Source organism: Micromys minutus, assembly GCF_963924665.1.
Source record: "Micromys minutus genome assembly, chromosome: 12".
Lineage (NCBI taxonomy): Eukaryota > Metazoa > Chordata > Mammalia > Rodentia > Muridae > Micromys > Micromys minutus.
This window is the reverse complement of record NC_137981.1, coordinates 5,833,902-5,847,131: the sequence shown is the minus strand read 5'-3', so window position 1 is coordinate 5,847,131 and position 13,230 is coordinate 5,833,902. Positions and strand designations below refer to the sequence as shown.

At 42.3% G+C, this 13,230-nt stretch overlaps 1 protein-coding gene across 3 annotated transcripts in view; it reads right to left on the bottom strand.

Moving 5' to 3' along the window:
- ATXN7 (ataxin 7) overlaps positions 1–13,230 on the bottom strand; it is a gene marked incomplete at its 3' end in the record, with an annotated part of 129,400 nt that overhangs the window by 47,820 nt on the left and 68,350 nt on the right. For all 3 annotated transcript variants that reach the window (XM_080926538.1, XM_080926540.1, XM_080926539.1), the window contains one exon: positions 688–792. In XM_080926538.1, coding sequence (XP_080782664.1) covers positions 688–792 — 105 coding nt within the window. The remainder of the gene's footprint in view (positions 1–687; positions 793–13,230) is intronic.

Sequence of the window (13,230 nt, the reverse complement as noted above, 5' to 3'; positions counted from 1 at the left end):
ACACAGAGACCAAACAATCTTACTTTTCAAGCCCTCGTGTGAAGGCTACTTTCTCTAAGCAGGCTCCTTATGACCTTTTGATGTCTGGAGCTGACCACAGAACCACCTACTAACCTCCTTGGATCTAAGGAGTGCCAAGCACTACCTGTGTGTTTACACACGAATTCTAATAGTCCCAGTAGGAGCAAAGTTGCCACTGCTCCCTGCTTTGTGAAAAGCAAACTAAGGATAGGTCACCTGCTCAAGGGGGAAACAAAAAAGAACAAAAGTGATTCTTACAAGTTTAAATGTAAGTGTAATCTTGTTTAAGCTTCAGAGGCCTGAGTTCAAAATACTGGGCAACTGATGACTTTCTTCTTTTCCAGCGACAGTGTTCTTTATGGTGGCGCCGCAGCCTGGTTTAGATAATGAGTTCCAGGACAAACAGAGCTACAAAGAGACCCTGTCTCAGTAACTCTATAACAATATTCACGTAAAGTTTCAAAAGATAGCTTTCTCCTCAGACTCAAAGAAAAACCAAAAATGCAAATCACAAACAAAAAATTCAAAAAATACCAAACACGATAGTTCTTGGTCCCGTCTACAAATTAAAGACTACATCCTGTAAGGAAAGGCACTGATAAGCCTTCCAGGGCTCTCGCTGGCCTGCAGTGATAAAGTAAAGATGATTCTTGGTGCAGCACTTACCGTAGTGAGACTGAAATGCCTGTGGTTTGACAACTTGGTTGCAGTCGTTACATACCACCAAGTAGAAATCATCGTGTGCAGGACAGAGACCAAAGATCGGCATGTCTGCAACAAAGAAACATCATCAGACATCTGCTGGGACTGAAAGGAAAAGGAATGCCTTATCATAGTCCAGACACATGGACAGCTCAAATCCTAGCACAACAAAGAGAAAACAAACCAGGCTAATGGCCTTATAGAGGGCTGAAATACAGCGCATCATTAGAATGAGGTTTAATAGAACCATTAAAGTGTCAACAATGAAAACATTAACACAGTAAATGATTAAAGGTGAACTCTGCTATGACTGAGAAACAATCTGCAAGAATATTAAATGCTTAATAATTCACAAAGCCATAGTATTCAATGTTTTTATTTGCTGAAAATATGTGTGCTACTCTAGTCAGCTGGTCCTAAGTCCTATGAACCAGATAGGAAAGGTGCAAAGATATCACCAAAGAGTGAGACTGGTTTCAGCACAATGCCATACAAAGAAAATTGTTTTCTTCTCATTTTTTTAGGGCCCAATAACCTTTTATGTGCTGGCGCCTCCAGACTTGAACACAAATACAGAAGTTCACAAAAACACAAAAACAAAAGCAACAAAACCAACAGGTACTAGCCCCAGATTCTCCCATTTAGGCCACCTGGAGATCCCTGGCCCATTCAAAAACCTCTTGCCGGGGCCCTCCAAAGCCAATGGTGCAGGGCTACCACCACCCTTCCTGTGGATCATGGAAGAATTCTCGTAAGCAGCTACCAGAGTACCCCTTTAAAAACTTCCACTGGGTCAATGTGAATGCTTCAAATTCCCTGGGAACTTCTCAGATGACATTTATACATAAAGTCTGAGCCCTTATAATAGCCTGCAGCGTGTGTTCACACTTCCTTTCCCCCTTTTTCTTCTATTACCAACTCCCCCACCGCATTCCCTACCCCTCTGCTCCCCACGCGTCAGGCATGCTGATGTCCTTTTACCTACATACCTAGAAATCTCTTTCCAGGCCTAGTGTTGCATTTGCTATATATGAAATGCCTGGAAATGTCTCACACATTAGGCATCAACTTAACTGTCACCTCCTCAAGCCACCCTTCCTACCTCTTCCAAATTACCTACTCCATCACTCTGAATCTTGGTTTTCTCAGTGAATGCGACCGTGGGCACGAAGACTGTAACTTCCTTTAAGTTCTTCACTTTTGAAAAACTGACAGCCACTGTACCCCTGTCACTGAATCCATAAGGTGGGCACGTAAATAAATACAGACAAGGCGAGAACGAGGTCCCTGCACTGCTCACTCAGTGTTCCCAGGCTGTGATGCTGAAGTCACATGGCACTGCTGCAGTGGACAGGAAAGGAGGTACCAAGATTTGAGATCAGGCCTGCCACACTCACACCTCCAGTACTCCACTGCCAACTCCCTCTCCCCTAAGCTATTCTCACTGCCAGGGCGCAAAGTCAGGATCTGGGTGGCTCCACATGCCCGACACCCAGACAGTTCAGAGAGCCGGAGTTTCTCCCGTCCCCTGACTCTAGATCCAACAACCTATAACGCAACTGCACGACACCCTTCCATGAAAAGACACTCAGGCTTCCGAGTGGGCCGAACTCGGCATTCAGGCTAAAGAGTCAGCCCCCTCTGAGATGGACTCAGAAATCCAACCTGCCTCATTTCCCCACAATACTACCTTTGGATCGTACAAAGGAAGGGCTCCAGTGCTTCCTGTCAGGATTCTACGTGCACCATTTATTTACATCTCCCACACAGCCTTCAGTCATCAAGACGGAAGACTAAAACACTGTAAACAAATACTACAACCCTGTTTGACAAAGGACTTGCCTTGCCTGCCCAGACTCAAAAATGCCCTCTCAGTATGTTTGGTGAAATGGCTGCCATCTGCAATCTTTCTGTACTTAGTTTGACCCTCCAGTCAGCTGGCTTCCTGAGCACAGACTAGCCGTGCCCTACCATTCCAGTTCCACCTCCACATGCAACTGTCCATCTAGCTGTAAGTCTTAGTCTTCTCTCAGAAGATAGAATTTGCTTGGTTTTATTCTTCTGCCCTAGTGACTTGTTTAACAACAGCTGTAACTACTTTAACAGCCAGAATGGCAGCCATTCCAGTGATGTCATCTCATGCTGGAAGGTCAGTGATGTCATCTCATGCTGGAAGGTCAGTGATGTCATCTCATGCTGGAAGGTTACAATGTTTTTTGCTATTTAGCACCTGCTACACTTTGGCATAGCATTCAGTAAGAAACAGGTTCAAGTTTGGTAAACCTCTTTGGAACATACAATCCCACACCTAAATGCAGTTTCTGATTTTCAAATCTGCACACTGGGAAATCCTCTTTGTGCCCAGTGCAGTAATACCTAATGCAGATTTGCAGTCAAGAGCACTTGGGTTAACATTTTTACTGTTTCTTTATTGGCTGGATAACTACACAGCTAAAGCATTTAACCTCTGCAAACCTTTAAATCGCAGCTAGGCTAAGGCAGGAGGATCACAAGTTTGAGATCAACCCAAGGAACACAGTGAGAACCCTCATCTCAGAAATCCAGCTTCATGTTAATCCCCGTGAACCTCAGTTTCCTGATATATAAAAAAGATTTCAGGGGTTGTAAACTGATACAACCACTCTGGAAATCAGTGTGGTGGTTCCTCAGAAAAATGGACATAGTACTACCTGAAGACCCAATTATTCCACTTCTGGGCATTTATTTACCCCAGAGATGCTCCAACATACAACAAAGACACATGCACCACAGTGTTCATTGCAGCTCTATTTATAATAGCCAGAAGCTGGAAAGAACCCAGATGTCCTTCAGTAGATGAATGGATACAAAAATTGTGGTACATTTACACAATGGAGTACTACTCAGCCACCAGAAACAATGACATAACCAAATTCTCAAGAAAATGGTTGCATCTAGAGAATATCATCCTGAGTGAGGTAACCCAGTTACAAAAGGACAGACATAATATGTAGTCACTGATAATGGGATGCTAACCCCAGAAAGCTCTGAACACCCCAGAAACAACCCACAGACTGTGTGAAGATCAAGAAAAAAAAAAGAAAAAAAGAATATATTTTAATGAAAATAGAACTGTATCACATCCCCCTTTCCTTCCTACAGCCCCTCCCAGTTTCTCTCCTATCTCCTCAAATTAATAACCTCTTTTCCTATATTATTGTTACATATATACATATGTGTATGTATATGTACCCACAAATACTTAATTACAACCTTATAAAAATGTATTTGTATACTTTTATGCAAAAATGCTTAAAAATCTGTACATTTATCTTTGTTTTTTAAAATAAAGTTAAAAATACTGTATTTCTCATGGTAGATTTTAATAGGCTCTATATTTTAAGTTAGAATTATTTGATTAAGAAAATAAATATAAATGTAAAATATATAAATGACTAATAAACCTATGAAAATTAAAAAAAAATAGATTTCAAAGAATGTTGATTTCATATTACTGTGAGGATTAAACAAAGTAATCTGTGGAGATCACTGGGTACCGAGCCAGAAAACCATCAGGAACCTCACACAGAAATGTCTGTTCTAAGGGCTCCAGCTCTCCTGGGACAATGATACACACTGAATAGCAATGGCTCTTTCCCAGAGTGTTCTGCAGTTCTCACTCCTGACTGTACATTTATGCCCTGAAGGCCATGCAGGGGACACCAGGGGAGACATGCCTAGGCTCCAGCTGCAAGGGCCAGTGATTACACTAAAATTCCGAGAATCCAAGACTTTCGGCAGGGAAGCCACGGTGGAGAAGGAGCCCAAGCATGAGTGTGCACCAACTGAAGCTGGCGCCACCAAATGGTAATGCAGAAATCTGAGAAAAGTAGCAAGAAGGTGAGAAAACCCTGTAAAGAGGTCAGGAGACTAGGGTCACCTTTCATGCAGCTACTGCAGATGCAGAGCCTGGCGACGAGGACTGGAAAGACTCCTGTGCTCACCATGCTCTATCGCTCCTCCATCTTACTACACCAACCACATCCACCAGCATTCTTGCATATGGGATACAGAACACACGAGCCTCACACAGTTAAGAAGAGGAGACACTGTGAGTAGAACTGGACACTCATCTAGTACAGCTGACCTTCTTCTACACACCATCTACTTGAAAGTACTAAACTATTTGTGTCTATTCTCTGGACACAACAGAACTAAACTAGAAATCAATGAACAGAAAGTCAACAGGAACATCTACAAACTTTTAAAACCTACAAGACACCTCAAAAAACATAGTAGTCAAACAGAAAGTCATGAGAAATTAAAACAAACCAAAATATATGAAATTAATGTAGATAAAATATAGCATTTAATTCATGGACAAAGCTGTCATGCTTTAATGCAGAAAAACATTCAAGTTTTGAGTGAGTTACCTTAATTTATGGTTTTGATTTGTTTCATTCCCTTCTGCAGTGTTCACTTTTAGATGTCAATAGCCCAGGCTGTCCTCAACTCCTAATCCTCCAGGCTCTTTGCTCCTGAGCTCTGAGATTTCAGGCCTGTAACCCACCATGCCTGGCTTAATCTTACAATGCAACAACAAATTATATTTACAGTAAACAGAGATAATTTAAATGTAGTTACCAATAAAATCACCTTGCATAGAGCCTTAAGGTCAGACACAAATAAAACCAGGTGTCTTCACAGTTCTTTCCTAAGCATGTTTACAACCATACAGGCACAAAAGGTGTTTAAGATTCTTGGGGGGGGGGGGGGGCCAGAGAGAGAGAGAGAAACAGAACACATGCCTATGGGTGCTCTTCAAAGCCCAGGTGACACTCAATTTTGCAATGTTGTTTCCTATTAATTCTTTTCAGTCATCTTGTCAGCTACAGCTGGTATTACTAGCTCAGGCCAACTGTAATGGGAAGTAATGGTTGGGTTTTTACTTTTGTTTCGTTGGTTATTTTCTCTAAACATGTGCCGACAGTACAGAGCAAAGAATAAATTCTAAGCAGGGCAAATGAAAACAAAGTCAGAGGATTTAAATCTTTAGGGAATGACCAGATAGTCCTGACTGACAACTCTCTAGGAAACAGCTCTGGGTTCCCCAGGACCACAGTCCCTTCTGGTTTCAGTCACTATCACGTCTGCAAAGCTGATGACTTTCTAGTTTTATGTGGAGGAAGTCTGAAGCTGAGTCCAAATAGCACAGTGTTCTGTATTCAGATTTGGCCAGGTTTTTCATTATATAAATTCAGCCACTTTTTTTTCTCAAATATTTATCAGATCCTGCAAGCCTTTGTCTAATTTTTAGACTTCTGAAATGCTGGTTGTGACTAATACTGTATTAGTATTGCTTTTACAGAGACACATTTTGCAGAGGTTCTTCATCTAACAGTCACAAACACTCAATGGATGCATTGGAAGAATAGATAAATTCATCAGAGTAGCTGTTATTTTCAGTACTGCAGAGACACAGTAAATGAGGAAGGCATTCGATGTGCAGTTCAGCAATAGGAAAGCTACTCAGGAATGTTTGAAGTAGCTTAGAAATGGGGAAGGCATGGAAAAGCTACAGAAGGGATCCAGGGATATAAGGAAAAATGGTTGCCATGACGTGTTCATGGCCTGAATACAAGAGTGATGAAGCATCACTGTATGCCTTGTTTACCTTCCTGTAGAACAGGATGGATGAGTGGGGCCAGTTTTAAGAAGCAGCCTGGAAGAATGCCAGGACTGGGAATGAGACACATACACTTAGCATGTAAGTTCTAAGGACCGTGACATACCCCAGAAGAAACCAAGAAGGCCATGTGTCCAAGATTCTTCTCTAGCTTTAGGTGAATGCTTTATAAGTCATGTCCTAAAACTACATCTTCCATATCAAACAAGTAAAAGGTATGTGAGCTGTATCACTAATTCAAAGTGAACCAGGAATTAGACTATGATCTGTGAGCACTGAGGACTGTGCACAGACACCTGGGCTCCCATGACACTCAAGTGACCTACTTCTCCCCAGAGGCAGCTTTATCGGAAATGAAGTCATAATAAAAGTAAAAGTAAAGCCCTGAATCTGAAAAGCTGCTATACTCACGCACACGTCGATCAACATTCCATACATTCTTCCATTCAGCCCATGCTGACAGCACTTGGTCAGACCTGGGGGTCGGAGGGGGGAGCTGCTGGAATTAAGTAGGTTGGTCACACTGGGTCCCTAAAGCATGACTTTAGTTTTAATGTTGACTCCTATCAATACTGTCATCCAGTTTTGGTTAAATATGTTCTGTAGTCCACCTTAAAGCACAGATGTCTGTCTGGTCTAGAACAGAAACAAGAGACTTGTAAGGGCCACTGAGGAAAGAAAGGAACCTTAAGCTGCTGATCTATGATTTCTACTCCCATTCTGATGCAACACTGCAAAGTCTTATTTCTTCAAACAATTTATGTGCTGTATGTTACCACTAGAAAAGTCTTCAACTGCAAATTTTTTGTGTTTAATTCACTTGCTCATTTGTTTTCAACACTAGTAGAATTAATGGAATACCCCACTCTTAGAAGTCTGACGAAGCCTGTAGGGTGGAGCACACCTTTGAGGTCAGCCAAGAATATGCAAGAGAAACCCTGTCTCAAATAGAAAGAAAGAGAACGGAATAGAAAGCAAAGCAGGAGTCCAGTGCAGTCTTGTTCATTTCTTAACACTGCAGTCTTAACTGCTCAATAGACCTGAGAACGTTACTCAACTACCACAGCCAACTGCAAACACAAGCAGATGCTGATAACATTCTGAACAGCCACAGTTAAAATTAGTGCTCAACTCAAAGGCCTATTTCTCCCCAAATTTGTTTTGAGTGTTTGTGAAGAAACAGGTCAGAAAAATGTTTGAAATACAATATAACAACAACCTGTGACAAACACTTATTAGCACTTAATGGGCCAGTGAAACACATGTGTACATTCCTAATGCTATATAATCCTCACGACAACCTCCTTGTGCTAACAGGCACTCAACTTAACCGGAATGGACGAATGAGAAAACAGGTACTGAAAGTGGGTGAGCAGGTAGGCGGGGAGCACCTTCATAGAAGCAAAAAGAGGGGCGATGGGATGGAGGGTTCTGGAGGGGAAACTGGGAAAGGAGATAACATATAATTAAAATATCCAATTAAAAAAAAAAAACAAAAAACAAAAAAGAAAGAGAAGAGAAAGGAAGGGGGAAAGGAAGAAAGGAAAGAAACTTGCTTAAGGCCACACACAAGGATGGGGCAGGGCTGGTAGGTATTAAAACCTGACTGAACCAGTCACAGTGAGTTCAAGGATTCAGTCCCTCCAGAAAAAGGAGCTGATTGCATTTCAAAAGTTGGTAAGACAGTTGGCTGTAAAAAAAAACTGTTTTGTTGCAAGCTGGTATAACCACTCTGGAAATTAGTCTGGAGGCTCCTCAGAAAATTGGACATAGTACTACCTAAGGACCCAACTATACCACTCCTGGGCATATACCCAAAAGATGCTCTAACATATAACAAGGACCCATGCTCCACTATGTTTATAGTAGCCTTATTTATAATAGCCAGAAGCTGGAAGGAACCCAGATGTCCTTCTACAGAGGATGGATACAGAAAATGTGGTACATTTACACAATGGAATACTACTCACCTATTAAAAACAATGAGTTTATGAAATTCTTAGGCAAATGGATAGAACTAGTGAGGTAATACAATCACAAAAAACCACCCATGGTATGCACTCACTGATAAGTGGATATTAGCCCAAAAGCTTGGAATACCCAAGATACAATTCACAGACCACATGAAGCTCAAGAAAGATGACCAAAGTGTAGATGCTTCCGTCCTTCTTAGAAGAGGGAACAAAAATATTCACAGGAGAAAAAAATGGAGACCAGTTTGAAGCAGAAACTGAAGCAAAGGCCATCTAGAGACTGCCACCAAACCCAGATAATATTACTATTAAGTAATACTGTCAGAAGCCTGATATAGCTGTCTCCTGAGAAGTTCTACCAAACAGGACAAATACAGAGGCAGATGCTCACAGCTGACCACTGAGCCGACAATAAGGTTTGCAACCCAGTGGAGGAGTTAAAGAAAAGATTGAAGGAGCTGAAGGGGTTTGCAACCCCATAAGAACAACAAAACCAACCAACCGGAGCTCCCAGGGACTAACCACCATCCAAAGAGTATACATGGATGGAGCCATGGCCCCAGCTGCACATGTTCCAGAGGATGGCTTTGTTGAGCATCAATGGGAAGAAAAGCCCTTGGTCCTGCCAAGGCTCAATGCCCTAGAGTAGGGGAATGTCAGTGCGGGAAAACGGGAGGGGGTGGGTGGGTGGGTGAACACCCTCATAGAAGCAGGGGGAGAGGGGATAGGATAGGGGGTTTATGAAGGGGAACTCAGGAAAGGAGATAACATTTGAAAGGTAAATAAAATATGTCCAATTTTAAAAAATGTTTTTTAAAGCTAAAGTATGTATGTCTTACATTCGAGGATCCAAAGATACCTCCTAAGCAGGTGCCTGTCTGCCATCTACCAGGAGTACAAAGGGGTGTAGCTAAACACTTCTGCTACAAGAATCTAGTGGTGAAAGACATAGAGGCTCTTAACACTCTACAATACAGAGAAAGTCTTCCAATTTCCCAGTGTACTGTTCCAAAGTCAACAGTGCCAAGGTCAAGAAATCCCTCGTTTTCACAGGGATCTTATGAAGGAAACACTATTGGAAACATGTCCACTTTTGAAGAAACTGACACAAACATGTTAAATGCCTTTCCCCAAGGTCAAAGGGATAGAACGGGATTCATGGTCTAGAAATCTGACACAACAAACTCAAGTTTCCTGCAGAACTCTTGTGCTCACAGAAATGAAGCAAAGTAACAGTCTGAGTTGCCACAGCACATGCTTATGTCCCTCTCTGTCCCCAGTAATTACAAAGGATTTCTCTTTCTGCCCATTAATAAGGACATCTCTCCCCTACCCAACTCTGATCTATGGAGAGAGGTATAAATAGGCTAACCAATTTGCATTTTATTTGCTTAAAATGGGTCCCATAAACATAAACAAAACAATGGACCTCAGGATTCAGATCAAATGGATTCTGTCCCTCAGTAAACTCTCATTCCTAAGTGGCAAAGGCCAGGACAGTGGGTGCTAAGGAAGCAAGACTCAATCACAGCCTTCTAGCAGCAGGAATGAAGAGGCTGTGGGAAGGGAAGGAGGGCTGCAAGTTGGCAAGAAGTATATAAGACAGATACACTGAGGTGTTTTTAGACTTCCCCCTTCCCCAGCTCCTGAAGGAATTAGTCTTCACCCTTTCAAAGCAAATACAGTGTGGGCAACTCCTTGCAGAGGAGTTAGAACAGCTCATGTTTCTAAAACATGGATGAGCGTGTGGCCATACAAAGGCAAAAAATTTATGAATGAACTCTCAGCAACTTCTAACCTGGGGGGGGGGGGGGGGGAGCCCTCCCGGTCTCACCTTAAATACATACCATATAAACTAACAGGAGAAGAACCAGCCATTGTTATTGACAGGCACCCACCTATTTGGAATAACATAAGGGGGTCTCAGCCTGGCCCACTTTACCCTCAATGCTAGGGAGCATAGCTTTGTGTCACACCTGCTAACAGTGCAGGCAATGAGAGCAAACAATGCTGTGAACGTATCAGTTCATCAAAATAAAACAACACAAAACAACACAAGAAATTTTTGAAATAAAATAATAATGAAGGCTGACAATTATCTTTTAACTAGGCTTCAGTTTTATATGATGGTGGCAAACCCTAATAGTTCCTGAAGGGATCTAAAAATCTGACTAAAGTATATTCTTTCTACATAATAATATACTTATATTATTTACATAATATTTTTATAATGCCCTATTCTTTAAAGAGCATGCTTGAGAACCTCTCAACTTAAAGCAACCATTTTACACCACATGAAAATTTAAGGCTTTTCCCCTTTTACAAAGGTTTTCAAAGCCATAATTTATACCTATCACCTAAGTCGCTTACAGAAAGGACATTAAGATACATTAACAAACAGGAAAACTTAAAAGTGAACTCTTAAAGAATTAACATCAGTAACTTCAAGAGGAGAAAACCATCCACTCCAGAAGAAATACTGTCACTACTGTTGAAGACAATGGCAAGAGAGACAAGGAAACTACAATGAATTCTTCGTGAAAAGACAGGAATAGAGGGACCCTCATGGTGGACACAGCAGGCTTTAGCCCTGGGGAGGTTGAAGCAGTAGAATTAGGAATCGGAAGTCAGCAAGACTTTTGTCTCAAAAAAACCATACCATTTCCAAAAAGTGGATGGGAGACAGACAAAAAGGAGCAGTGAGTCAGATACTCAGGATGAGGGCCTTTTTCAGCTTGCTTTTCTGCAACCAAGGAAGTCCATCACTGATCCACAGTCTCCAGGGGCTTCTGCATGCTAGCCCATGGAGTGGCAGGCACACTCCAGGCAGATTCCATATGTAGCTATTTCACATGGATCTGCCTTAGGCTCCCATTCTGAGTAACTGAGCTTCATGTTTACTAGGTGTTTAAAAGCTAGTATGACTATAAGAGGCACTGAAAGCAAGCTTACGATCCTAATGTCACCCTCATCCACCACCTCTCTTAGCCCCTCAGCACTTTCTCTCCTCTCACCATTATACAATCATCACCCAGGTTTAACAGACTCAATGCACAAGCTCTCACTTTTGCACAAAAGTAGCTATCTGCCCAGCAACCTAGCACAAACCCTTAAGCTATATAGATACACCAGAACTCAACAATATCTCAGCAACCATGAGATGGGAGGATGGGGAGAAGGGGTTGTCAAGTGCACCCTGTCATCCTGAGAATCCTGCAGAGTGGGAGTGGCCTCTAGTACGAGATATTTTCACAAGGTATGCAAACTTCAGTGATGACAACACACCAACCAGTTGCAAGACACATTACTAACTCCCTCCCTCATTACCTGCATATAAAACTGATACCACTTAAAAATCTTGAGGATTAGGGGAAAGTCTTGGTTGGGGGTGGGCACAGGGTCTCTCTCCATATCTCTAGCTATCCTGAAATTCATTACGTAGACCATGCCGCCCTCAAACTCAGAGATACCCCTGCCTCTACCTCTCAAGTGCCAGGACTGAAGGTGTGCACCACCGTGCCTAGTCTTGTAAAGTAAAACTGTTTCTGCCAAAGTTTCTTAATTAGGCACAGAATTCAGCCATGACGGCTCCATCCTATAATGCCAGCAATTGGGAGGTGTCTTAGCTAAGGTTTCCATTTCTTTGAAGAGATACTATGATCAAGGCAACTCTTAGAAAACAGAGGTTCAGCCCATTATCATCAATGTGGGAAATATGGCAGCTTCCAAGCAGGCATGGCACCAGAAGAGCTGAGAGTTCATCCAAAGGCAGCCACGGGCGGGGGGGGGGGGGGGGGGGGGGGGGAGTCTCAAAGACTATACTTCTTCTATCAAGGCCAAATCCACTCTAATAAGGCCACACCTCCTAATACTCCCACTCCCTGTGACAAGCATATTCAAATCACTACCTGAGGCTACAAGAGGAACTCTCCAAGTTCAAGGACAGTCAAGTTACATATATGAAGTCAGGCCAACCTGGGCTACTGAACAAGTCCCTGTCTAAAAACAAAACATAGCAGGAAGGAGGTTCCAAACAAAGAAAAAGGAAGGAGAAATCAAACATTGCCTTCTAAACATCATCAGAAATGAGAACATGCTTCTTGTTTAAAAAAACAAAACAAAACAAAACACATGAGTTTGGGGCTGGAGAGATGAGTCAGTGGTTACAATGACTGTCTTCCAGAGGTCCTGAGTTCAATTCCTAGCAACCACATGGAGGCTCCCAACCAGCTGTAATGAGATCCAGTGCCCTCTTTTGGTGTCTGAAGACAGTGACAGTGTACTCACACTCATTAAATAAATAAACAAACAAACAAGCAAACAAATAAATAAATAAATCTTGTTTAAAAAAAAAGAAATTTGATTTCATCATTACTTTTTCAAAGCCTTTAACTGCAACAGAGAAAATAATGCCAAATTTAGGGAAATGTGGGCTCTCTCAATAGCCTGTCAAGTGCTTGCAAGTAAATTCACTGACAACACCCAGGACCACCTCGCCGCACGTACAGCCAGGCATGATGCTGGCACGGATCTACAGCCACAGCTGGCCTGGCCTTAGATCAACTCCACATCTCCATGCCAGCCATCACACACAGGCAACACCACAGTAATGCAGCATGCCAAAGCAACGCCAAACTGCAGTAGGTCACTACGTATTTTATTTATTTCATGTTTGTTGTTGCTTGCATTTCCCTTTTGGAAGACGCTACCTTCAGGATATGCAATATTAGGAAAACAGGAAACAACAGTCAGATCAGACTATGGTTTAGTACAAAAGACAGACACTAACAATCCTATGCTGGAAACGAAGGCTCCCGACAGTAACGTCTGTAGTGGCCTTTGCAGCTCTCCTGTCCCTATGCACCCTCC